Source organism: Phascolarctos cinereus, unplaced genomic scaffold (assembly GCF_003287225.1).
Source record: "Phascolarctos cinereus isolate Bilbo 61053 unplaced genomic scaffold, phaCin_HiC Scaffold_5;HRSCAF=322, whole genome shotgun sequence".
Taxonomy (NCBI): Eukaryota; Metazoa; Chordata; class Mammalia; order Diprotodontia; family Phascolarctidae; genus Phascolarctos; species Phascolarctos cinereus.
The window spans coordinates 415,648,820-415,676,480 of record NW_027555958.1 but is presented as its reverse complement, the minus strand read 5'-3'; the positions used below and the strand labels follow the sequence as shown (position 1 = coordinate 415,676,480).

The 27,661-nt window shown below is 41.4% G+C and overlaps 1 protein-coding gene across 2 annotated transcripts; it reads left to right on the top strand.

Annotated features, from left to right (window-relative positions):
- The first annotated feature begins 997 nt into the window (after positions 1-997).
- FASLG (Fas ligand) lies at positions 998-26,467 on the top strand. 2 transcript variants are annotated; one of them, XM_078156493.1, is made up of 6 exons: positions 998-3,509; positions 4,053-12,782; positions 14,067-14,539; positions 15,249-15,294; positions 23,625-23,678; positions 25,154-26,467. In XM_078156493.1, the coding sequence occupies exons 3-6, from the start codon at positions 14,192-14,194 to the stop codon at positions 25,546-25,548; spliced, it is 843 nt and encodes a 280-aa protein (XP_078012619.1). In that variant the 5' UTR covers positions 998-3,509; positions 4,053-12,782; positions 14,067-14,191; the 3' UTR covers positions 25,549-26,467. The 2 variants fall into 2 exon arrangements, with proteins under 2 accessions (XP_078012619.1, XP_020826186.2); XM_020970527.2 differs by lacking the exons at positions 998-3,509; positions 4,053-12,782 and having other exon boundaries at positions 12,795-14,539.
- The last annotated feature ends 1,194 nt before the right edge of the window (positions 26,468-27,661 follow it).

Genomic DNA, 27,661 nt, shown 5'->3' with positions numbered 1-27,661 from the left:
TTTCTTCCTAATTAATGAGAATAAGGTCTCCAGGAGAGAACTTTCCCCTCGTTAGTTTTTCCACCTTTTGAAGAATGAAATTACATTATGATTAGAGCAAGCTGAGATATTCTTATAGGTTCTGCTTTGGAGGGGGAGAGGGGAGAGACAGATAAAGAGGGCAAATGTCTGAATTATTAAATATCCGTTATATATCAGAACTCTGATGGGCTTGTGATTGTTTCCTGAATTACTCATATGTTCCTTCTTTCTGTTTGTAGGGTTTATGATATTCCAATGACAAAATCAGTTCAGTTTCTGCCTCTATTAATTGTCATCCAAATACTCTCCATCCAAATGCTTCTCCCCTCTGGTTTCTGAATTTTCTCATGAGTATGCCTTCTTAACACCTCCTCTTTTTGCACATCCTATTTCTTTTAACCCAAACTATACTGATCTAGAAACACATTCCAGCTCTTCTTTGCGTTTTGTCTTCCTTTTTAGAACATAAGATACTTGAGCATAGGAGCACTGTCTTATTTTCTTGTAATTGTATCCCCAACTCTTGCCATAGTGTCTAGCACATAGGTTCCCAAAGTGGGCGATACTGCCCCCTGAGGGGCGTTGGAGTGATCCAGGGGGGTACTAGTAGCCTTGGGTGCAGTTGGGGGGGATGTTGAATAAAAATAAGGGGGTGGTGGGAGCATAAGGAAAGAAGAGAAGAAAAGAAAATTTTGAAAGACTTAATACATGTTTCATCTATTGGGTAATAGAGTTAAAGTCATAGTGATTACATTATTTTCCAAATAAACACACAAAATGCAAGTTATAACTGATCAGTGGTCAAGTCTGCTGACAGGTCTTAACAAGCAGGTGTTGGCAGGCAAGCATGTCAGAGCATTGTTGGGAAGTCCAGGGAAAAAACCACAGATTTATAATAAATTATTAAATAAATTTAAGATATGTCATTTTAAAAAATCATATTTTTTGAAGTAATGCAAATTTTAAAAAAAACATTAAAGGGTTAAAGAAAGTAGATTTCCAGGGGAGTGCTGAGTAATTTTTCTTTAAAAAAAGAGGTAGGACAGGTTTGGGAACCTCTGGTCTAGCACATAGTAATACTTTATCCAGCCACAGGTACCATACTACCATACTCAGTGATACCAATGGCATCCCATTTTCATCCTTGTGTTGTTAGGATTAAAGTTAAGGGAGTTCACTTAGCTTCTGTAGGTCTCACTCTCTTACTGCAATGAATGAGTAGCCTTGGATAACCTTTAGATCTTAATTAAAATTCTGTTTTCAAAGAATGTGCCTTGGGAGCAGCACCTTTTAAATCACTCACCTCTAAACTCCCTGAGACCACATCTGCCCCTTTCATCCCACCTCCTTTTCACCTTTTACCCTAAGATGAGTAATTATCAGTTCCACTGCCTCAGAGAAGGACATGTTAATACGCTGATGGCAAGGTGGAAAATAGCTGAGGTGAAGATGAGTGTGTAAGAGTGTATGACCATCTATGTGTGGCTGATGTGGGGTGGAGGAATTCATCATGAGAATTGAGTAGATCGAAAAAAAAACCACTATAGAATTAGGGCATTTGAGGAAACTATGCATACTGAAGTCCTGTAGTTTGGGGACAGGACTTGTGGAAAGGCTGTGAGGTTGGCATTGACACTGAGGAAGGAAGGCGAATGTTGTTGGGCCTAATAGCTAATTGCCATCAAGATCTTGATTGGATGATAAATTTGGATAGCACAGACTTCAAAAGAGGAAAGCAATGGTAGTAGAGAGAATCTGGAAATGAAAGCAAGGAGCAGGCCAGCTAGCTAATCTTTCCAATATTGGTTGTCTTTGCGTCCAGTCTCAGATGAACAGGCCCTTCTTGCCAAAGTTCACCACTCTACCTGTGCCCATGATCCCAATACCTCCCAATATCTCCATCAAATTACCTCCGCTATCATCCCCCACACTCTTTTCAATCTCTTGTCTATCCACTCGTTTCTTTCCTGCTACCCTCAAGCAAGATCATGTCTGACCCATCCTTAATAAACCTTCACTGAAACCATCCTTATTAGCTGTCATTTATATCTTTACTTCTTTGCAGCTAAACAAACTCTTTGAGAGCTCTGTCTACAGCTTACTTCTTGTTTCACTTTTTTCAATAACCTTTTGCAACTGGCTTTAATATCAACTGAAACTACCTTCTCCAGAGTTACCAAATCTAAGGATTCTTTACCTCTGCAACATTTAACAGTGTTGATCACCTCCTTCTAAATACTCTCTCCTCTCTAGGTTTTCTTGATACCTCTTTCTCCTGTTTTTTCTCCTACCTGTCCGACCCCTTCCTCAGTTTCCTTTGCTGGTTCTTCATCCAATTAGTGCCTGCTGACTGTGTGTCCCCCAAGACTCTGTCCTGGGCCCTTTTCTCTTTTCCCTCTATGCTCTCTAGCTTGGTGACCTCATCAACTCTCGTGGGTTCGGTTACCATCTCTGTGATCCTCAGATCTTTATATCCTGCCATGGTCTCTCTGCTGAAATATAGTCACACATCTTCAGTTGTCTCTTGGACATCTCAAGTTGGCTGTCCTGTAAGCACCTTCAGAGTTGAGATGTAGAAAACCGAATGTATTTTTCCTCTCCATTTCTAAACTTCTCTGTTATTCTCAGGGGTACCATCATACTCTCAGTTACTCAGGCTTTCAAGCGGAGTATCATCCTTGACTGCTCCCTCCCTCCATTTAACCAGTCCACTGTCAAATCTTGTCATTCTGACCCACATCACCTCTCCTCTGGTCTAGGTGACAGCTTTCAACTGGTCTCTTGGCTTCATCTGTCCCCACTCCAGTCCTTCTACCACTCAGCTGCCAAGTGATTTTTCTAAATCATAGATGTAATCATAGTACGTACACCACACACACACACACACACACACACACACACACACAAAATTGCCTCCAGGGTTAATCATAAAATACTATTTGTCATCTAGAGCTTTTTACAACCTGGCTCCCTCCTAGCCTCCCAGCTTCTTACATACCTTACAATCCAGTTATACTAGCCTACTTGTCCCTCAGCCAGGACGTGCCATCTTCTGTCTCTTTGGCTTTGCATTGGAGTGCTCTGTCCTCTCACTTCCACCTCTGAGTTTCTCTTGACTCCTTTCAGGACTCAGCTCAACTTGCCCCTTCTGCAAGAGGCCTTTTCTGATCCCTCCAGTTGCTAATAGCTTCCCTCTTTCAGATTACCTTCATCTATTCTATGTATCTTGTCTGTACCTAATTATTTACATATTGTCTTTCTCGTTAGATTGATTTTTTTCCTTGCTATTCCTGGCACTTCACAAGGGACCTGGCACATGTGAATGCACATTGACAGGACTGGAGACAGAGGAATAAGAAAGCACAGAACGGATCAGCTTCTAGTAGCGGCCTGCATTGAGAAGACTATAACCTGCAGAGAAGGTGCTGACCAGCACTGGTGGAGGGAACCTCCTCACCCAGGAGTTCTCAAAACCAGAGAAATCACCGGTAAAATCCGTCCTCAATCTTTATCTCTTTGCTGCCTAACAATAACCCTGTGAAGCAGGTGACCCAACTAATATTAAAGGCAAGGTCTGACCTCAGATCTGGTTTTGAATCTAAGTGTGGTATGCTATTTATTATCTCATATTGCTTCTCCCATGAATCTTTGTCACATACTTTGTCACACACACATGCACATGCAGTGGATAAGCTGCAAAAGAAATGAGAAAGACTATTCTCTGTAAGGTGCAGCTTGGTGATATACAGGAGCATGAGGTAACCAGTAAACAGGGTGTATGTTTATGATATATAAGCATTAGCTACCCAAAGCAGGAATTGCTGATCATTGCTCTGTGACTCTGTCTAGTCCCCACTGCCAGTTTCATTTCCCACCCTACAGAGTTCCCTTAAAGAGTCCATGTACTCAATTGCTTGGCAGTGGGGCCAGGTCATTTTCTTAGGGCTGATTGGGACTGGGAAACCAATGGGATTCATGAGCTATGGTCCCATCAGAGTAAAATGACAGCTTAATTTCTGTTTGTTTTTCAGGGCTACTTGTACACATGTTCCACTGGAACAGTTCAGACCACAAAGGGCTATGAGCACATCAGCAAGCGATTCTCTCCTCTTTGGAAATCCTGAGTTTCAGGCTATGTCAAGAACTCAACTCAGCCAACCTAGAAGGAAAAGCCATTGAGGCCCAGCCATTGGATGGAATGTGCAGGAGGCGGAAGAATTTGAAAGTCACTTTTTCAATGTACCCTATCCATTAATAGTGGAGAGAGGTTGGGAGGAGAGGAAAGATCATAATTTTCTAAGTGAAGGGAATTGACTGTGCCCACAACCATTTCCTTTTTCTGATGAGCAGGCCGAACTACTTGCTGGGTTTGTTAGAAAGCACGGAAGATTCCAGATGACTAGGTGGTAATAAGACGTCAGTAACCGGAGCCTGACCACAAATTGGGTTCACAATTCCTTTTGAATTTCAATATTCAATATTCTCAATATTCTCAAAATAAAGCACTGCTTTAGCACCTAGAGAAAATTCTGTATGGCTTAAAGCAGAGATATCAAGCAAGTAACCCATGGTGGTAGAGCCAAACCAGATTAAAATGTAATTGGGAAATATTTGACAAGAGAAACAAAAATGCAGTAAAATAAAGATAGCATTACGTTTTAAAAGTAAGTCAATAGACAGCCTTCAAGGATCCTTGTGTGTGGTTTAGTGGTCCCTCCTCTCCCCCATTTCTATTTGAGTTTGACACCACTGGCCTAGACCCAAGAGATCCCTTCCAACTATATACTTATGGCCCTATGAGCTGTGAAATGTTTGATGAATGAATGAAAGCCAGCTAGAACACCTCAAGAGAACTTACAAACTTAGAGACTTTACTATTCCTTTGCATGGTCACTTTTAACAAGTTTAATTCATACTTTTTGTTCTTTACATCATATAATCTGTTCCTTGTAATACTGACTTTTCCTCCTTTCCCCCTCCACACTAACCCTTGGAACAAAGCATAGTAACTGTACCCAGAACAATCATCTTCAGTAGTTATTCTCTGGGTGACTCAGCACTGATATCAGTGAAAGCATCATTAGGCTCTGCAATCAATGTTGGGCGTGGCACTTAATTCGAATTCAGATAACTTTTAGTGTTTTCATTTGCATTAAAATCATTATAGCATTTTGCTGGCTCTACTTCTTTCACCCTCTGTCATTTCATAAAAATCTTCCCATGTTTTTCTCCTAGCCAGCGTTTCTTATGATGACATAACATTACCGTGCTATGTTCACTCATTACTGACTTGAGGGCCACCCACTTTGTTTCCATGTTTTTGCTATTCATGGTCTTAAGTTGAGAATGTTGGGTCCCTATGACTCATCTGGAGGAAGGGCTATATTGTCTTCCATGCTAAGCTGCCTCCTGAGTAAGTCTCTCAGACTGTCAGTCTGTTCTGGTACACTAAGAAAAGTACTTCAGAAACATTTTCTTCTATAGCCCTGCCTCCCAGAACATCTTCCCATAGCTCAAGCAGCTGTGGGCAAGCTCCCCTGCTCATCCGTTCTGGTTGGATTGACTCCTTCGTCTCTAACTCTTGAACTTTGGTTGTCCACTGGAGGAGTCTGGTAGAGGAAAGAACCAACTAGCTAAAAGGGAACCTATCTCTCCTCCACTTCCGAAGTTGTGAGGGAGAGACAGGGAAGAAAAAGAAACTGTCTAAAAGGAAAAATATTGGAATAATGTTAATAATAATAATAATAATAATAATAATAATTGACTTAGCATCAAAATTGGGAAATGTGGACTCTGTATCTTAGCAGAAAAGAAAGTGTGCCTGGAGAGAGTTCTAGTGGCTAGAAATAGGCATCTTCAAGGGAGTATCTTGAAATTCAAAGTTGTTTCCTGAAGAATTGAGAAATATAGTGGGAGCTGATAGCGGGAAAAGGTGGTCAGGAGGGGTTTCATGTTCTTGCATCACAACTGAATGGAATGTCAGGTAGGTGGAGACAGACTATTTCTTAACTGTGGGGACTGCTATTTAGCATTTTTATAGGGCCCTTTTTCCCCCTAGAAAGCTATAGGTTCAGACCTACTGCTTTTCATTTTCCCTCACCCCCCTGAAGCCTTTTGTTCACTTAGAGTGTTTGAGGCTAAATTTGCGTGTCCATTTATGCCTGCGATGGCAATTGGGGTTAAGTGACTTGCCCAGGGTCATATAGCCAGTAAGTGTCAAGTGTTTGGTCTGAGGCCAGATTTAAACTCAGGTCCTCCTAACTTCAGGGCTGGTGCTCTATCCACTGTACCATCCGGCTGCCCCCAACAAATATTAAGTGCCTACTACCATATGTAACTGTTTTGTACACACAAAAATTTTATTTCCTCAGCACAGTCTTTGGATGCTCATGTTATAGGCAATAAATAGCCTGTTATGATTAACACACCATACAAAGTGGCACTTTTTTTAGCTTTCTAGTAAAGAGAGATTAGCTGCTAGGTACATCTAAAGAGCTTGTGGGACTGCCTAAAGTAGTGTTGTGATACAAGCTGCAGCTAAGTCCTATTTAGTGACTATAAGGAATCCTCTGAAGTGCTCCTGCGTATCTGAATTTGTAATTAACTAAAAGTTGATTACTTGGTTCCAGCTCAGTGGAAGTATGTGGTACAAATTAGAATGATTTGACCACTTCAGGGAATTTGTTATTTCCACTAATCAGGCCGTCTATGTGGCATTGTTGAGAGCTGGACGTTGACCTGCGGGTGTTACAGGAGAGAGTTCTCCCACTGAGCACACTATTCAATCAACCAGCACTTGTTAGGCACCTGACATGTGTCAGGTGCTGCACTTGGTGCTAGAGATACAAAAAAGTTAAACACCAAAACAGCTTCTCAAGAAGCTTACAGTCTTAATGGGGGAGAGGATGCAAATTGAAAGTAATCAACAAAGGGAAGGCATTAGAATGGAAGGGGTTAGGGAAAGGCTTCTAGTAGAAGGAAGGTTTTAGCTAGGACTTGAAGGAACTTGGGGAAGCCAGAGGGCAGAGTGAGAACATTCCCAGTACGGGGGACAGCCGATGACGATTCCTGGAGTTGAGAGATAGGCCTGTCTTGTTTGAGGAATAGAAGAAAGGCCAATGTTGCCGTATTGCAGAGTGCATGATGCATTGTAAGGTGTAAGAAGACTAGAAAGGTAGAAAGCGGCCAGATAACGAAGAGTTTTGAACACCAGACAGGCTTTTATATTTGATTACCAAGGTGATAGGGAGTCATTGGAGTTTACTGAGTACAGGGGTGGCATGGTCAGACCCAGACTTTAGGAATATCACTTTGTTGGCTGAGTGGAAGATGGACTGGAGTGGAGAGAAATTTGAGGCAGGCAGACCCACCAGCAAGCTGTTGCGACAGTCCAGGCATGAGGTGATGGGGCCTGTACCAGAGTGGCGGCAGTGTCGGAGAAGAGGAGGGAGCATATTGGAGAGATGTTACGAAGACCTTATATTGGATGTAAGGGGTGAGAGAGAATGGAGATAAGGATGGCACCTAGGTCACGGGCCTGAGTGACTTGGAGGATGGTGGTACCCTTGACAGTAGGCCAGGGAGAGGGAAGGGTTTGGGGAATGACGAGTTCATTTTGGGACTTGTTGAATTGAAGATGTCTAGGGTCTAGATATCTAGTCAGCAAATAGGTTAGGGCTGGATAAGAAGATCTGAGAATCATCAGCAGAGAGCTGGTAATTAAATTCATGGGAGCTGAGGAGATCATCAAGTGAAATAGTGTTAAGGGAGAAGAGAAGAGGACCCAGGACAGAACTCTGGGGGACACTTACAATTAGAGGGTATGACGTGAGTGAAGATCCAGCCATTTTCTAAGATTAATTACCTAACAACAAAACAGGACATGCGAATGTTCTCTGAACTTGAACTAGAAATTACATCTAGATTGAGCCCTAGACCTATAACCCAATGTGTGAGGAATCCATGGATTTTTTTTTTTTTAAAGGAAGAAGGACATATCTCCCCCATGAAATGGTGAGCTCCTTGAATGCAGGGACTGTCTTTTGCCGTTTTTCTTTTTATCTCCAGTATTAGCACAGTGCTTGGCACACTTAACAAATATTTGCTGACAGACATAGACCTCTGAGGTGGAAGTGGGGAGGAAATGGACATGTCAGAGCCCTGCTCTGAGGCCAGTGACTCCTGTGGTTACGCCTCGTAGCTCCTGCCACTGGAACCCTGTTGGAGGAAGCCTTTCCTGTTGAGAATCTGACCACTTCCTCAATATCCTTGCCTCTCTTTTTCACTCTTGCTGCCCTTGAGTCTATGCTCAAAGCTAAAATGGAATTCACCCAAGCATGCTTGGTACCATTTGTACAGTGGTGTGAATGGCAGCCTTCTTCCGTAACCTGTCATGTTCCCAGACTATCTCTTCTTCCTCGAAGTTCTCAGCCTTCTTTCTTCCAGTTGGTAAGTCCATTTTAGTGGGTACTGCTACTGAGTTTGAATACTTGCAGATAGTTGAGGTTTTTGCAGGTGAGACCAAGAGGTACATGGACTAAACTGTGTGTCTTTGATTTCTTTTTTTAAAAAAATTAATTAATTTATTTATTTTTAGTTTTCAACATTCAGTTCCATAAGATTTTGAGTTCCAAATTTTCTCCCAATCTCACCCCTCCCACCACTCCAAGACGGCTTGCATTCTGAATACCCCTTCCCCTAATCTGCCCTCCCTTCTATCACCCCCACTTCCCTTATCCTCTCCCCCCTTCTATTTTCCTGTAGGGCAGGATAGATTTCTATACCCCATTGCCTGTATATCTTATTTCCCAGCTGCATGTGAAAACAACTTTAAACATTTGTTTTTAAAGCTTTGGGTTCATGTCTTTGATTTCTTACAGATCACGATGCAGCTGCTATGGAGAGTGGAATAGAAGCAGAAATATAAAGGGGCAACAATGACCTCAGTTCCCCAGAAGTGGGGATGGTTTTGCTGCCCTCAGGCCCCAGGGGTGAGGATGATTTTATGGAACTGGGTGAGTACAGGTAAGTGGGCATGAAGAGTGAGGAAGATGGTGATAGAGAGATGAAATCAGCTAAGGCCTAGGAATACCAACTCTAGCACCATGCTTAAGGCCAAGATCCCAATTACATTTTAATCAGACAAGGAAGTAACCTGAAAGATAAGTACCTTCAATGAGTGAGTTGATTAAAGCATCGACATGAGCCTGGCTGAGTTCTGGGTGAATACTCACTTAGTATCATCCCTCATACTATCTGTTCCAAGACTACATTGTGATCTTTTCCCCGTCCTTTCCAATGATCATCTGCCAAAATCCCTAGATTACTCAGAGTATAAACTTCTTGAGGGCAGGGACTGTCTCAATTTTGTATTTCTATCGTAGCCTCATTGACTCCAGTCCATTCTCCCTGAGCATTCCATTCTTACCCTCGGCCCTAAAGGATAGTTGGTGCTGGCGTGACTCTGGACACTTGGGGTTTGCACCAGGTCACCCCAGTATTCATTGAAAGCTTCCTGGAGGCAAAATTTCTTTTGGCCTACTGAGACTTCAGGACCAAATCACACTGGGTTTAGTTTGGGCCAAGCCTATTGCATACAATTTGGAGGATATACAAAAACTTGGATCAGTTCTAAAATACATCTCATCTTAATGTGTTGCAAAGGGCTGGGGATTGCCTTGGCTGGACCTTCTGAAGCTGCTACCAACTGTCACAGAATAGCCCATTCAGCTCTGAACCTGACTGCCAGACTTGGCCTAGAGTAGGAGAACTGACTTCCGTGATTATTCATCTGTTCCTCTCACCAGTCAGTTCTCCAGAATCACACCCATTGCCTTCATTCCTACTCACATGCTACTAAATTAAGATGGAGAAATTATGGTACTGTACTGGTTTAGTCCACTGTAAATTTCTGTTACATAATCTCAAGTGGGTCCCCACTGCAGCAAGGCAATCCTTTTACTCCCTAATTGACTACTACTACTACCACCCCCACCCCCGCCCCCCTTACCACTACTACTACTACTGCTACTACTACTGCTACCACTGCTGTGGCTTTTTGAAACTTCATCATCCTCCCTCAAATCTCCTATGGCTCCCCTTCCCCCCTACTCTTTCAGCTGAAACCCTCGCCTCACATATTCCCTTGAAAAAGTTGAGGTCATTTACAGAGAACTCTCTGGTCTTCCCTCCTTATTATCTCACTTGCTCTGATACTTCCTTCCACTATGTCCTCCACCCCTTCTTGCCAAGGCAAACCCCTCTGCATGTACAAGTGTTCCCATTCCATACCATCTTCTCCAGCAGGGTGCCCCCTCTCTCATCTCAGCTCTCTCTTATCTGCAATCTCTCCCTCTCTACTGGCTGCTTCCTTACTGACTACAAACATGTCCATGTCTCTCCTGTACTTAAAAAACCCTCGCTTGATCTGTCCATCCCTAGTATTATCATCTCATACCTCTCTTCCCTTTTGTGGCTAAACTCCTTAAGGAAGCTGTCTATAATTGATGCCTCCATTTCCTCTCCTCTTAACTTTGCAGTCTGATCTCATCATTCAACCAAAACTGTGAACTCCCAAGTTACTGATGATCTCTTAACTCCCCAAACTAATAGACTTTTCTCAATTGTGGTTCTTCTTGATCTCTCTCCAGCCTTTGACATTGTCAGTGACTTTCTTTTCCTTTATATTCTCTTCTCTCTAGGTTTTTAGAACGCTACACCTTCTTGGTTCTATTTGACCGTTCCTTTTCTGTCTCCTTTGTTGGATCTTCATCCAGGTCATGCCCTTTAACTGTGAGTGTTCCACAAAGTTCCATCCTGGACCCTCTTCTCCTCTTCTGTATTATTTCATTTGGTGACTTCGTCAACTCCCATGGATTCAACTGTCATCTCTATGCAGATAATTCTCAGATTTATTTGTCCAGCCCTCACCTGTCTCTGGACCTTGAATTTCTCATATCCAATCTCAAACTGGTTGTTTCACAGAAATCTAAAGATTAACATTTCCAAAACAGAACTCATTGTCTTTCCCCCGAAACTCTCCCCTCTTCCTCGCTTCCCTATAGCTGTGGATGGTACAACAATACCCTTAGTCACTGAGGCTCGAAACCTAGGCATCATCCTCAATTCCTCATTCTCACAATCCTCATATCCAATCATCTCCAAGGGCTATTGCTTTTACCTCTGTATCATCTCTCACATACATGCCCTTCTCTCCTTTGACATTGCCACCATTCTGGTGAGGGCCTCATCACCTCACCTCATGCTTGAACTATTGCGCTAGCCTGCTGGTTGGTCTCCCAGCCACAAGTTTCTCCCCATTTTAGTCCACCCTCCACTGATCTGTGAAAGTGATCTTCCTCCAATGACTAACCTTGTTGCTGTTCCTAGCACATGATACTTTATCTCCAGACTCCAAGCATTTCTACTGACAGTTTGCCATGTCTGAAACCCTCTCCCTCCCTGTCTCTAGCTTCTGGCTTCCCTACCTTCCTTCACTTCTAGCTAGAGTTCTACCTTCTGCAAGAATCCTTTCCAATCCCCCTTTAATGCAAGCACCTTCTCCTGCTATTTGTAATGTATTGTAGGTATCTTACTTGTTTATAGTTGTTTGCAAGCTGTTTCTCCCATTAGACTGTAAGCTCTTTGAGAGCAGGGATTATTTGTTTTTTTGCCTTTTACCTGGCACATAGTAAACACTTAATATATGCTAATTGACTGACTAATTTCATAACTTCTAGAGAACAAAATGTCACTTGCCAAGTCAGCAATAAAATGAAGGAGACTGCATATTTTCCCGGCTCCTTTCCTGGTCTCCTATTTATGATTAAGACTATGGCTAAGAAGTTGGCAGGAGACCTAAAGATGAAGCTCTTTTGTAACTGAGGCCCAGAGAAATTAAGTGATTCAACTATGTAAAAAGTCAATATTAGATCTAGAACTCTCTCTACTAGTTGGACCACACCCTTCCTTTTATTTATATTGAGCTTTTCATACCCAATATAAAAAAGACAGCAACTGATACTTACCCAAATGATGTAGAGGTGTCTAGGTGGTACAGTGGACAGAGCACAGGACCCAGAATCAGGAAGACCTGAGTCTAAATTCAGTCTCAGACAATTACTAGCTCTCTGATGCTGTGCAAGTCACTTAATCTCTTTCACCCTCAGTTTTCCCATCTGTAAAATGGGGATAATAGCTTCTATCTTTCAAGGTTGTTTTCAGGATAAAATGAAAGAGTTGTAAAGTACTTGACATACTTTAAAGTGCTATAAAAATGCTAGTTATTGTTATTTTTTGTTACCAGAAATGGAAGCAATATTATATGGTTGCATATTGAAGATTTACTTGCTTAGGAGATCTTGAAATGAAAACTGCTTTCTAGGTATCTGTGCCCCCAACAAACCTCTTTTAAACTCAAAAAGGAAGGAGTGGGTGACATGAAAAAATGACTTTGATTTTTAAATTGGTCTTTAGAACATTTGATTGGTCCATAAACTATATACATATATTTATATTTTAATATACGTATATTTAATAATAAAATAATATTTTAACATATATGTGTGTGTATGTATGTATGTATTTTGTTGTTCAGTTGTTTCAGGCATATCTGAGTCTTTGTGACCCCATTTGGCGTTTTCTTGACAAAGATATTAGAGTGGTTTGCCATTTCCTTCTCCTGCTTATTTTACAGAGGAGGAAACTGAAGCAAAAGGAGTGACGTGACTTGTCCAGGGTCACACAGCTTGTAAGTGTCTGAGGTAGGACTTGAACTTAGTTCTTACACACACATCAACACACATGCACGCACATACACATGTGATGTACATATGTGCATGCATGTGTATGTATGTGTGTATATACATATAGTTGAACATCATATATAAAAAAGAGCATTGATGAGAAAGGCCATGAGACACAAGCATTTCCAGGCAATGAAAACCGTTTGGTATGCATGTTATTCCACCTTCACATTGCACCCTACCTTTTCACCACCCCAATGTAGTGTTGGATCCACCAGTACTTACATATGCAAAGTTATTTTATGATCTCTTCCATGTACTGACTTGTGCAGGGGTACAAAGTCAGTAAGAGGTGGGAAAGACTTGAGGCTAGGCCAGAGAAGAATTGTTCAAAGGAGGCAGGTGTTTTTGACCTGGAGCAGAGAAGGGAGAGGCAGATGTGATGTGGGAGCTACCAACCATCTGGCAGGTCTTACCAAGTATGAACAGCTTTATGTACCAGCTTAGAACTTCAATTTATGTCAGAGGGCTAAGTTGAGGAAAAATGGATTGTGTGAAAAGAGCTGATCACTGCTGAGGTGAATGCTTTGGGGATGAGACTTAAAAGGAAGTTAACTCCCTTTGATGTGCACAACAGTGAGTGGCATCCCTACTTATCCTGATATTCTCAAGGATATTCTCAGTGACCAAGTGTCCTGACTATCCGTCAGTGATGGGTGAAAAGGAATAGAGAAAAGAAAAGTTAATGCTTGTGCAATGAAGTTTAAAGTTAACTTTTCTAGAGAATGAAAGTAATGTGTGCTGTTCTCATTACTAGCATCCATGTAGGCTTGTAAAATTATGCTTATGGCAAAATGACCAGATTTTAGCTATGACGTAGAAGGCAAACCTGGTATATTTTGCCCCTTGTGGCTAGTGGGAGGAGGGGAATGGGTGAATCCTTCCCACTGTGGGGAGTATAAGGTTAGCATTGGAGTGTCTAAAGGGGGTTTGTCAGTGAATAATCCTGGCACACAGTAGGAACTTACTAAATGTTGGTTGACTTGAATTTGCTCCAGTAGGGTCTGAGGGCTAGGTCTAGCTGTCTCGCTTACCCAGGCAGGGATAGCAGCCTGAAGCTTTAAAAGTTTACGTCAGAAGATTGTGGGTGGAAACTCTCAGAGGTTTGCTCTAAGCATCCTGAGGCTTCCTCAGAGAGCAGGTGTTTCTCAGAGAATCTGCACATGTTGAGAACAAGAGGGAGACTTCCCTGGGCTGCTGTGGCTGTATAAAGATAGACCTGAGTTTCTTTCTTTCATACAGCCCCCGCAGGAATCCCTGCTCTGCTAAACACTTACGTCTACGGAAGGAGGATTGATCCTTCCAGAAAGCAAGAGAAGAGTGCTTTTTACACCAGAAGAACCAGCCCCTGCTACTACTTGTCTGCCATGCAGCAGAACCTGAATTATCTTTACCCTCAAATCTACTGGGTAGACAGCAATGCTGGCCCATCCTGTGCTCCTCCATTGACAGCTCTTCCCTGTCCACCCCCTGTACCTGGAAGGGCTGGTCTGAGGAGGCCACCGCCACCACCACTACCACCACCACCGCCGCTGTCACATTCACCTCCTCCACCTCCACCTCTTCTACCCTGCTCATCTCTAAAGAAGAGGACTAATAACACAAATCTCTATCTTCTTCTGGTCTTTTTTATGGTTCTGGTGGCCCTGGCTGGACTGGGAATGGGACTGTTTCAGCTCTTCCATCTGCAGAAGGAGTTAGCCAAACTCAGAGAGGTAAGCCTGAGCTCATTCTTAGGTGGATTACTACATATTAGAGTGTGTGTGTGTGTGTGTGTGTGTGTGTGTGTGTGTGTGTGTGTGTGTGTGTGTGTGTGATAGCTCTGGCTGTCATTCCATGAAGTGCTTTCTGATCCTTTTTCTGGTTGCTGTGAAGTGGATAATACTAGTCACCCCATCCTACAGACAGACAAACAGAGGCATGGAAAAGGCAAAGTGAGGCTTGAGGTATAGAGGTTCTGGGCTAGACAAGATGATCTCTGAGGTCCCTCCCAGCCCTGAACTTATCTGTTCTTTGGTAATAAAGTGAATTGGGGGCCAAATTGGAAACAGATTCCAACATAAAAGCAGCTGCAATGCCTCTCACTTATCAGTTTAGAAAAAATAGGAACAAGACCCATGAATGTCAGTGTAGGAGCTTTTGATTTCAATGGATCAAAGATATTTTCAAACCTAATCATGTGAATCCTAAGTGTTCAGGCAGTCTGGTTTTTCTAACTTATTTTTCAAATGGTAAAACTGAGGCATAAAGAATGGTGACCTCCTTTAAGTCAATGGTAGTTAGGAAGAGGATCTGAGATTTGTTGGTGTCTTCATCTAGGACTTTAAAATCTTGGCAGTGAGATCTCCTTTATTTACCAGACTATTTGTATATTTGTATACAAATGGAAGGCATATAAAATATTTGTATATTTTCTTTTGCCAGTCTACCAGCAGTGGGCAGGTGGTTGCATCTCCTGAGCAGCAAATAGGTGAGTCATATTTATACATGTGTATGGGGTACCCAATGTAAATGTTGGGCAAGCAATCAAATTTATGAAATACCTCCTATTTTCATCCCTTTCTTTTCTGTTCTCCATGATGCATTCACTGACTAAATACTCCAAGCTACTTCTGACTCTTCTTCTGGTCATCATGGTTTTTTTAGCTGTCTCATATTACTAGACTGCCTATTTGTAATCTTGACTATCTCTGCAAATGTAGGAGATAAATAACTAGAATAAAACAAAACTATAGAAAATTCAAAGCACATGACTTTGAGTTGTATGTATCCATGCATAATCCCAATCTGGATTCCCTTTTGATTTAATCCTGTTATAATGGCTTTAAGTCAGCTGGATGTTTGAAGAGGTGAGTAATCTCCAAGGATTACTAAGATTTTGCTTGTTTGGAGGCAGTTGTACCTTTCTCTTATAATCTCTGTGTTAGAGATTAATTGATAGTTCCTAGATTTTTGATGGATTCATGACTAGGTACTTTGATCAATCTGTGTTTAGGTCCCCAAACCCCCCATGCCTTTTCATCATGTGCTTTCCTGGAAATCTTCCAAATAATACTTAAGTGATGACTTAGAGGCCACTTGGGTCTTTCACTGTCTTGGGGATATCAATGTACTTTTTGAAAAGTCCATCTGTTGATTGGCTCATTTCCATTTCCAAGGATAAAGATGTTTGCTAATGCCTTTTATGCTGTGTCCAACATATTATCAGTGGTCGAATTAAACAGGATTTTTAAATCTTCCAGTCTTAATAATTGCAAATTTGTAGTGGTAGGAGACCTAGCTTATTTATGTATTAATAAAACAGGAATGGAGTTATGTGGGGGAGTTGGGAAGAGAGCCGGAAGTACAATAACTCTATTTAATTCAACAAACATCTGCTAGGGAAGACTGAAACATCTGAGAAACATGGCCCCATGGAGCAGTGGCATGGTGCCATGGAAAGAATATTGCTTGCAGAATGAGAGGACATAGGGTCTAATCCTGACTGTACTACTTACTACTCATGTGATCTTGTGCAAGTTACTTCATCCCTATGGGCCTCCATTTCCTCATCAGTAACAAGAAGGGGTTGGACTAAATGTCCTCCAAGCCCATCTCAAAAACTATGATCCTGTGATCTCTGCTGTCAAAGAGATTGTATTCTAAATGGGAAGATAAGATAGGTACACACGTGTGAAGCGCAGAAAGGGCTGAAACAAGGATTTTAGTCTTCTTAGTTTCATGTGTCCAGTCCTGAAATGTTTTATGAAATTTGAACTTTGTTTCTTTTATTGCTACTGTTAATCACTAATATTCCTCTTTGTGATGTAGAGGTGATCCTTAGTTGTGTAAACCAATGGAACACAGTATCTTGCAGGTCCTATAAGGCTAGAAAGGATTCAAATATGGGCTCCGTAATAGACTGAATGTCTTTCATGTGAAGATCAACCTCACTAGGAATGGAGAGGCTTATAACTGGAGTTTTGGCCCATGAGTGGTAAGATTGTTTTGGCCACAGAAGCTTATAAAGTACTGTCTACAAAGGCATGGAAGGCTTATATGAGATCTGGATTGAAAAGGAGGGATGCAACACGGATGAAATTATGAATCTTTGTGAAGCCTTTCTTTTTTCTTTTCCTGAGTGGGCAAGTAGCTATCAGGGCAAGGGATATTGGGAAACAAAAATTGGGTTAACTCTGAGACTCATAGTTATAGCTCTTAGCCAGAAATAAGCTTTCATTGGCTCTTGGATATTAGAAACAATGGATCATTTTATTTGTTCATTGGATTGCCTTCTTACACAAAGGGGGAATGTACAATGAACTGCCATATTTGGTCGTGAAGAGTAGCCTCATACAGAGTCTCCTGCTGGGGCTGGATGAGGGAGGAGGCACTGAGGCTGTCCCAGAAAATAAATTTAGAGTTGGAAGAACCTTAGAGGTTATCTAATCTACCCATTTTACAGATGAAACTGAACCCCTGAGAACTGAATTGACTTGTCCAAGATCACATAGCTAATTAGTGGCAGAGATAGATTTGGGATCCAGTTTTTCTGATTTACAGTCCATTGCTCTTTCCACTTTTATATATTATCTCTCATAACAAGAAAACCTCTTCCTTCTGTCAATCAGTAAATAACATTTACTAGGCATCTGTTACATACCAGGCACTGTGCTAAGTGCTGAGAATACAAGGAAAGGCAAAAATATTTCCTGCTCTCAAGAAGTTCACAGTCTATTGGGGTAGGGGAGAGACAACATGAAAACAACTATTTATGAACAAGATATGGACAGGACAAATTGGAGGTAGTCAACACAGGGAAGGCACTAGCAATAAGGGAGATCAGAAAAGGCTTCATGTTTGCTTGTGAAAGTTTTCTTTACCAAAGACAAAACAAGGAAAGGAGAAAATGAAACCTAAAAAAAAGAAGGGAAAAAAATTAACTACCTCAAAAGAGGGGGCAGCTAGGTGGCGTAGTAGATAGAGCTCCAGGGCCTGGAGTCAGGAAGATTCATCTTCATGAGTTCAAATCTGGCCTCAGACACTTACTAGCTATGTGATCGTGGGCAAGTCACTTAACCCTGTTTGCCTCAGTTTCCTCATCTGTAAAACAAACTGGAGAAGGAAATAGGAAACCACTCCAGTATCTTTGCCAAGAAAACCCCAAATGGGGTCATGCAGGGTTGGACGTGACTGGAATCGCTGCAAAACAACAACAAAATCTTCAAATGAACAACGACAAAAACAGACAAAAGAGGATGGCAGAGCTAAGCTTTAACAATGCCTAGTATGTATATCTAAATGTGCTCCACCACTATACAGGTAACATGGATGCAAAGCTGCCTTTGTATATGAGCTTGAGGGTTCTCAATCATTTCTGTGTCATGGACCCCTTTGCAATCTGGTGGAGAAACTGTTGAAATTCAGTTATCAATATATAGAGGTATATAAAGACATACTTATGTGTATGTATATTGACACATTTACATTATGTGTTTGTACATGTGTGTATACACATGTATATATGTGTATGCATATGCATGTTTGTGTTATGAAGCCCTGTAGTCTAGATGTAGGGACCTTAGTGATATTTTCTGAGCAGCTCCTAATTCGTGGTGGGGGTAACAGTTGGTCCATTGGTAGATTGATGATTGATTGATGTACATGAAGGAGGAAATAAAAATGATACAGTCAGGCTGGGAACCAAACCAAACCTTGAGAGGGCTTACGAAAAAGGCCATCGGTTTGATCAAATAAGATAACATTTTTAGGATGCTTCATATCACATGTAGCAATAGGTGAATGAGCTTCTAATATTGGAGTCAATACTTCATTACTGACTTTTGACCTCAAAGATGTGTGATGTCATCAGCTTAGCTACTTCTTCTACCACTATTAAATAAAACTTCCCTCAACTTAGTAGATGGTCTTTGAGAACTGCAGTGGCTAAAAAATATGTTGTCCCCTGGCCAGCTTGTGATGGGTCTCATCTGGTCCTCTGAGACATACAGAGTGTCACAGGGCCTGTGTTTGAAGCTGTGCAAGTAAGATAGAACCTCCTGGAAACTGTACTTTTCAGAGCTAGTCTTGGGAAAACCTGGGCCACCTCCAGACCTCAAGGAAGCACTGATACGGAGCTCTAAAGGAGGAATGTGATTGCTAATAGCAGTTATAAGAAGGCAGCTAGGTGACACAGTGGATAGAGTGTTGGATCTGGAGCCAGGGAGACCTGAGTTCAAATCCAGCCTCATATACTTATTTACTGTATGACCCCTAAACAAGTCATTTAACCTCTGTCTGCCTCTGTTTCCTTATCTGTCAAATGGGGATAATAATAGTACCTACCTCCCAGGATTATTGTGAGGGTAAAATGCTATATAAGTGACTAGGTGTTATTATTATTAATAATTGGATGTAGCTATGAATATCATTAAGATATTTGATCATTTGAAATAACCAACTCTGCTCCTCAGTCGTTATGGCGTGCTTGGTGTAAATTTCTTGTGTATAGATCAGGTGGTCAGATGGCTCAGCTTGTCACTGATAGTCTTGGTTTTTTACTTCCTGTACAAGTCAACAACACAGTATAGGACCCTAAATAAACTGAGAAATACCTCAAATTTTTGTGAATCACCATGACTCATTTATGATGGTGATATAATCATCCATCTAACTGGACTGCAGGGTTTAGCTTTTGGGTTTCAAGGCAGGGCCCTAAGGAAGCACTCTCATGTGAGTTTCATTAAGGAACCTACTCATGGGATTCCTTCGTCCCCTCCCATCCAGCTTAGCCACGAGGGTCCCACAGCTTCTGGCGTTTTGCTATCATTTCATTTTTCCAAGATCCAGCCTTTTCTAGACTCTCTCCCCATTTTCTCTTTCATTGACTGGTTAGAAATGTCATCACATTTAACCAAAATGAACCATCGGCTTCTCCTAATATTGTTCTCCTCCCCTTTTCTCATGCATATTTCCTAGTTTTCTCCCAGTATGGTAGGTGGGCAGGGGGAGGGGTGGAGAATATGAGAAGTTCATCAGAGTAGCAGCAGACACAGACACTATATGTAATATGTATCCTATACATATTTGTATGTATGCATAGGTGTGTATATGGCATGTGTGTGCCTACAACTATATACACATTTGTACCATGTGCATACCAGGGTGCTGCAAGGGTGACTGGAATGTGGAGTGTGAGCTGCAGGGTCAGAGGTAGCCAAGGCTTCATTTATACATGTGGAACAATCTTTACCAGTGTCAAAAAGCCATTTCCTATTCATATTCAGCAAATATTTATTATAGTTTATTATAGTTCTTTAATGAATAATGCATACCAATAAACCTGTATTTAAGTACCTTCTTACTCTCTCCAGGGTACTGTGCTAGAAGCTGGAGAAGATAGAAAGTTTTGATAAGATCTAACCCTTCCCTTTAAAGAGTAATACTAATTACCATATAATTAGTAATAACAATACTAAAATTAGTATTAATAATAGTCATAATAAATTGCTCTTTAAGGTTTATAAAGTGCTTTACAAATATCTTAACTTAGCTTCACCACAACCCAGGCAAGCCAGTACTATCCCCCTTTTACTGGTGAAGGAATTAAGGCAGGTAGAAGTTAAGCGACTTAGCCCAGGTCACTCGGCTAGGAAGTATCTGAGGCAGGATTTGAACTCATGTCTTCCTGACTCCAGGTCCAGTGCTCTGTCCACCATGCCACCTAAATGCCTCTGCTATAGCTTATAGTCTAGTAGAATGATAAAACATAAATAGAGAAAGCAATCATGTACAATGTAACATAACAAGTGCATTTGAGAAGTATAAAAGGAAGTGTTGTGGATGGTGTCAAGGTGAAGACTGTGACTGACAGGCATGGGCTGGGTATAGATGGGGGAGAAGTCAGAGAAAGCTTCATGGAAGAGGTGGCATTTGAATTCGGCTAGGAATTTAACAGATGAAGGGGAAATAAGGATGTCCCAGGAGTTGGGACTTTAAAGGTCTTTAGAGGTAAGCGAGGGGGGAAAGTATAGGGTGTGTTTGAGGGATGGAGAGTGGCACAGTCTGGCTGCCAGCATAGAGTGCCTGGAGGAGAATGATATGGGAAAAGAAGGGGTGACTCTGGTTGTGAAGGGCCTTCATTACCAAGCAGACAAGCTTGACTTCCGTAGGTAACAGAGAGCAATGGAAGATCCTCGAGCATAATAGTAACAATGGTTAGAAAGATGACTAGGGAAGCTTAGTCTGTCAGTGTGAAGAAGGGTAGATTGGAGGGACGTGTGGGAAGACCAGTTAGGTCGCTGTTGAGATTGTCTAGTTGGTGTTAATGAGGGCCTGTGTGAGGGTAATGGTATTGGGACTAGAAAAGAAGAGATCTAGTCATACTGTTCCTTTCCTGAACAACTTTCAGTAGCTTTCTGTTGCCATCCCAGTAAAATTGAAACCACGCTGCCTGCTGATCAAATCCCTCTACCATGTAGCACTGCCATCTCCTCAGAGAAGCTTTCCCTGCTCCCCAGTGTTGGTGGCATCTTTTCCCTCTCAGATTTACATGATACATTTTTTCCAGTCTTATAAATATATGTCTGTTGTAATACTGTGTATTATGGTCACATGGGTTTTTGTCTCATCCTCCTACTCTAGACTCTAAATGAGATAACGGTAATAACCGTGTCTCGGCTAACCATTGTATCCACCGCAGTGCCTAGCACAGTGCTCTTCACGCTGTAGGCACAGAATGCTGAATAAATGAGGGCTATGCTGAGGAGCGTAGGATCACAGATTTAAAGCTAGGATTAAGCACAGATCTACAGGCCAGGTAGTCCAATTCCCTCATTTTCGAGATGAGGAAACAGGCCAAGGGAGGTTAAGTGATTTGCCCAACATCAGACGGGCTATGATCATCAGAGGTGGGCTTTAAACCCCTGCCTTCTACACTAACAATGGATCGATTTAACACTCTACGGTTCGCAAAGCGTTTTCCTCACAGTCCTATGAGGAAAAGAATTGTCATCCACATTTTGTAGACGAGGAAGCTAGAGCTCAGGAAATTCATACAGTTTAGTGCCTGAGCTGAAGCTCCAATAGAGAGGGCTCCTTCTCCTGACTCCCAAGTCCAGTGCTCCCCTCATCACATGCAGGAAGCATGCATCATGGTCCCTATTCTCCAGGAGCTCAGAAGCCAGTTGTGGGATATGAGGTATACGCACGTTAAGTGTAAAATAGTACTCAGAGGGATTTTCATAATCAGTGCCAGGTGAGCCATTGATATGTTGGCATGGGCTGCCTCATGAGCTTGGAGCAGGGGCAGAAAGCTCTCTGAGGGGTGTTAATGCTTTTTCTCCTTACTGGCATTTGTTTGTTCATGGTCATGAGTGGGTGCCGAGGGTCTGGAGAAAGTGAGGACCTCTTAAAAATCTTTTCTAGTAGTTTTTTCAGCTAATTGGGTAATTCTTTCTTTCTTTCTTTCTTTCTTTCTTTCTTTCTTTCTTTCTTTCTTTCTTTCTTTCTTTCTTTCTTTCTTTCTTTCTTTCTTTCTTTCTTTCTTTCTTTCTTTCTTTCTTTCTTTCTTTCTTTCTTTCTTTCTTTCTTTCTTTCTTTTCTTTCTTTCTGCAGTTTGGGTTAAGTGACTTGCCCAGGGTCACACAGCTAGTAAGTCTGAGGCCAGATTTGAACTCAGGTCCTCCTGACTCCAGAGCTGATGCTGTATCTACCGTACCACCTAGCTACCTGTAATTGGACAATTCTTACACTCATTATACGACCACAACCTGCCTGATCTGGGCTGACTTCTTAATCATGCTCTTTTTATCTCCTCCTTCTCCCCTTCCTCTTCCTTCTGCATCTTCTTCTCTACTTCTTCCTTCTCTTCCTTCCCCACCACTACCTCTTCCTTCTCTGCCTCTTTTACTACTACCTTTTCCACCTCTTCCATGACTACCTCTTCTTCCCTCTCTTCCTCCTCTTCTTCCTTTATTGATGATTTTTGTGTTTTGTGTCACAATATATAGTACCCATATAAAACTGTCTCCCATCCCAGAATCCTCCCTTGTAACAAAGAAAAGCAGTTAAACCACCTGATGTAGGAACCATGTCTGTCAACAAATCTCATGTTGAGCATGTTGTAGTCACCATCACTAAGAGGAGGGAGAGCTTCCTGAGCCAATTAATTAGCTGTGATCATTAGATTATATCATTTCCATGGTTATAATATGTTTAGTGGTAGGGGGACTTCTGAGACTTTTTTGATAGTCAAAATATAGTATAGAAGCAATGGGGCTTTATGGCTGACAGATCTGCAGAAGAAATGCAGAAAAACTCCTTAGCTCACATTTTGTTAACAGTTCAAATTAATTTGTGTGCTAAACCAGGGAAGATCTTGGAAACTATCTAACCGTAACCCAAGGTAGACTTCATTCCTGCTTTTGTTGTGCATATTTGTATTGTAGCTAGCTAGAAGCCTTACTTCCTACTTAGTCATAGTAGTAATTGATTTTTTAAAAAACTTTTTCAATGTTATACTCCAGTATTTCAATATATGTTCTATCACCAACACGATCTCAGTCAACTCCCTCCCACTATGACATCCTTTCCCTCCTGATCTGTACAATTCTTCCATATAGTTTGATACATTAATTAATGTATAGCTGTCTGTTACTGAAATACCACACCACCAAGAGTCACATGATCTGATATCTGCCTCATGTGTGTTCTAAATTTCTTCCTTTCATGTGGTGATTCCCTGCTTATATTTTTACCAGTGAAGTAATTTGCATCTCATTCTTCATGAACTTTTCTTTTTCTTTTAAAAAAATAATACAGGCTCTCGCAACACATTTGAAAAGAAGGAACTAAAGAAAGCAGCCCATCTAACAGGTTTGTAACACAGGCACAGGATGGGAAGAGGGAGCCATTGGCACAAAGGAAAGGTTTCTCAGGCGAAGAGTGACCCCAGAAATCCATCCCAAATTTCTAAGACTCCGTGGCCTGGCTGACTAATCCATAGAATTGGTTGTACCTACCTTTGAAAAACTCTGGTGTCTTATTATTATAAAACCACAGAGATGGTTTTATTTTCCAATTATAGTTATTTGGAAGCCATGATCAATCATTTCTTCTGTAGAATGAGAAAGAACCTTAAATGTCTAGTCTTAAGTGTCTAGTCATTGGCTTTGGGGTGCATGTTGCAAAGAGTGGAGCATAATCAATGACCTAGCCAGTTCCGAGCCTACCATTGTATCTGGCAGGAGAAATGTGGTAAATGCAAACATGGTGGAAGTGGGAGGGGTGTGTTCCTCTTACCTCTAGTAACGTAGTCATTAACAGGATACAAATGATTTGCTACCAATATAGAGTTCCTAGAGTAAGTCATGTCTATGATTTACCACATCCATAATAGATAAGGATATGTTACAAAGTAGTGTGTTGCCTGCCTTTAAAAGTCTTCAAATCAAATCAAGTCTGGATGACCCTGTATTAAAGATGGTGTATGTTACGGAGGTAGCAAGGGCCAGAGGATTTGGAATCAGAGAACAAGGGTTCAAATCCTGACTCCACTATTTACCACCTGTAGGATCTCAGGCAAGTAACATCTCTGGTGTTTCATCCCTTAATATGTAAAATAAAATATATGAAATGATATCTAATACATATATCTAAGGTTCCTTTGAACTTTTGATCTCAGATCTTATGCTGTTGAGAGGAATCTCTGAATTGGATGGGAGCTTGGACTGTCTGAGTCTAAGGGTCCTAACCAGCTACAATAGTTTATGTTTTAGGAATTTGGACATCTCTTAGCACATTACCCCTTCAGGGCCATTTTGTTTTTGGGTCTTGGGATCCTGACACTTTTGAATCAGATCACTTTACAGACACTGTGATGTCCTGATGAAATTGGCAGAGGAGTGATATTATTACTTCCAATTCGTAGACTAGAACCCTGAATCACAGAGGAGATGAATCAATACACACAGTCAAGGTCGCAAAGGGAGTTATCAGTAAAGGAACTGAATTAAATTCATTGTTATACCCCATGTAGTGCCATTGATTCATAAACTCATAAAGCTGGAGGGGGCCTTAAAGATCATTCTGTTCAGTGCCCTCCTTTTGTGGATGAATTGAGGCTCAGAGTAACTTACCTATAGTCACACAGCTAGGGAGTGGCAAAGCCAGGATTCAGACCCAAGTCTCCTGACTCCAAGTCCCATGTTCTTTCTACTATACCAAGCTACACCTAAGTGATTTCAAGTGATTCTGAAGATGCTATAGCAAGGACATATGAAGTTGTGATATGGAAGCAATGTGTTCAGATGCATAAATGCCTCTCTTTTAAAGCTCCTCTCTGATTCTAGGCAAGCCTAAATCACAAGGCATCCCACTTGAATGGGAAGACACCTATGGAATCACCCTTGTTTCCGGAGTCACATACAAGAACCGGGGTCTGGTGATCAATGACACTGGCCTTTACTTTGTCTACTCGAAGGTGTACTTCAGGGGCAAGCTCTGTGACAACCAGCCCCTGGAACATGTACTTTATAAAAGGAACCCCAACTATCCCCAATCCTTGGTACTGATGGAAGAAAGGAAGATGAACTACTGTACCAGCAGGCAGATGTGGGCCCAAAGCAGCTACCTAGGTGCTGTGTTCAACCTCACCAGTGCCGACAGCTTGTATGTCAATGTCTCTGCATTTTCACTGGTCAGTTTTGAGGAATCCAAGACATTTTTTGGCTTATATAAACTCTAAGGCAGCTCTAAAAAAAAAAGAGGATGGGGACTGCTTCGTGATGGTATCCAGTCCGTTGTAGCTCTGAGATTATTGCCTTGATAAGGAGCTCCATGAGTTTTGGGAGCCAGCCTGAAGTCAAGGAAAGACACACAAACCACAAGGGTCCTAGGACCATGAGAATGTTGGATCTGTTGTTTCTTTACCTTATCCAAAGTCCATGAGCCAATGGAAGCCATTGGGTATGGGTGAGGGTGGAGAAGCCAGTGGCCGCCATGATTATGCTGAAAAGTCTTGGTTGTCTTTTGGTTTTAAACTTGTAAAGAGCACCTTTTAAACTTACCTTTCATGGATATGTTTACTACCTCAGGGGAAATTGTCCTCAACTGAATATTCTTGAATGTGAATGGCAGGGAATGGGTGGTGTGTGTGTAGGTGTGTGTAGGTGTGCACAAATGTATGTGAAAGAGAGTCCTTGCCATATTAGAGCATCTACACTTCTAGATATATTTCTAGGAGCATAGGTTTTTCCTTGACAAGGAGGACAAGATTTTTCCTGTGTGAAGAACCACGTTTTGTTCCACATACAAAGGATGTCAGTGCAATTGTTGCTGTGTGTTTACGTGTGTGTGTGTGCCCATTCCACCACTATGAAGATTATTTCTTTGGGTTTTCTCTAAGCAGAGGGACATCTGAGAATTCTGAGTTCTGATACATGCTTATCAGAAAAATTTGGGAAAGATTAAGTGGTGAATCTTGGAAGTTTCTGAAGGAACTAACTTTATTAATCAGGTGTTTACGACAGCGCAATGTTTTGTGGTCCTCAGAAAGTTCTAATTAATGTAAGCTATTTGTCCTGTGTCCACAATATTTATATACAATATGTGCATATTTTTCTATTAAGAGATACTTGTAATAAAAAATATCTATTTTTAGTATATTTATGGCCTGTGGAATGTTATTATTTTGAAGTGAGTAGAAAGTAGATTTTACTTAGGAGAAAAGGCTCTTCCAATTTGTCAGTTTGTCATAGCTCACTATTCCTTAGAGTAATTTGTTATTTTTGTTAAGTCTGGGTCTCCTTATCACTTCCAGACTGGAAGGGAAGGGGCTACTCACAGATTGATTCCATCTTAACAAGAACTTGGGCCTGCTCAGTTTCCCATCTGGTTCAGTGGCAACCTGGTGGTCCCCTACTCCCAGGGACTGACCCACTTGATGCCAGATTTAGTGTAGTCACCTGATTGGTTTAGCCCACTGAAGCTCCAAAGTCTTGAGCTCAAGAGATCCATCAATCTCATCCTCCTAGGTAGCTGGGATTACGGCGTGTAGGACTGTATTTCATTTGGACATTGATGGAGCTCTGTCAGCATAGAGTTCAATGAAATTCTTCACCATTTTATCATTTTCATTTTAAAAAAATCCATCAGTTGTATTTCTCTTGCTGAGACATTGCTGTGAAGAAGTTTATAAAATACCAAACTTCTTTCCCTTTGTAACCAGTGAACATTTTCAACTATGTTTGTTGCTTCATACGTTCGTAATGCAATATAAGAAGAGTTTAGTTTCCCAATTAATTGATCAGAAAGATCTTAAAGATCTTCAGAGGGGGTGATTCCCATTGTATCATCTGCAAGTGGAACAATTCGAAGCTACTTTGCATGTGGTTCACTGAACATCATTTTGACCATATAAGTAGCTGTGGGTAGCACCAACATTTCTCCTATCGAATGACTTTTTTTGCCTTACCAGTTCTGTGAGTAGTCTTAAAGACGTTTGGAAGTAATCATAATCAAGTTACTGGTCTGTACTTTGCAGGGTAGTATTTTCCATTCTCTAGGCTTGTAGAACCTCTCAAGTTTTCCATGATCTTTCTTTTCTTAAGAAAAAAAAAACTATTGGGGCAGCTAGGTGGTACAGTGGATAGAGCACCAGCCCTATGGTCAGGAGGACCTGAGTTCAAATCTGGACTCAGACCAAACACTTGACACTCACTAGCTGTGTGACCCTGGGCAAGTCACTTAGCCCCAACTGCCAAAAAATTAAAAAAAAATTTTTTTAATTATTGAGGCTTTTTTGGTTAGTTTGTCATATCACTATCATTTCCTGATAATTCTACAGAAGCCTTTCACCT

Bases quoted from the DNA above. Each gene is read 5' to 3' on its own strand.
- FASLG (XM_078156493.1), top strand. From the start codon at position 14,192: ATGCAGCAGAACCTGAATTATCTTTACCCTCAAATCTACTGGGTAGAC. The intron at 14,540-15,248 runs GTAAGCCTGAGC...TTCTTTTGCCAG, and splicing joins AGTTAGCCAAACTCAGAGAG to TCTACCAGCAGTGGGCAGGT. The intron at 15,295-23,624 runs GTGAGTCATATT...AAAATAATACAG, and splicing joins ATCTCCTGAGCAGCAAATAG to GCTCTCGCAACACATTTGAA.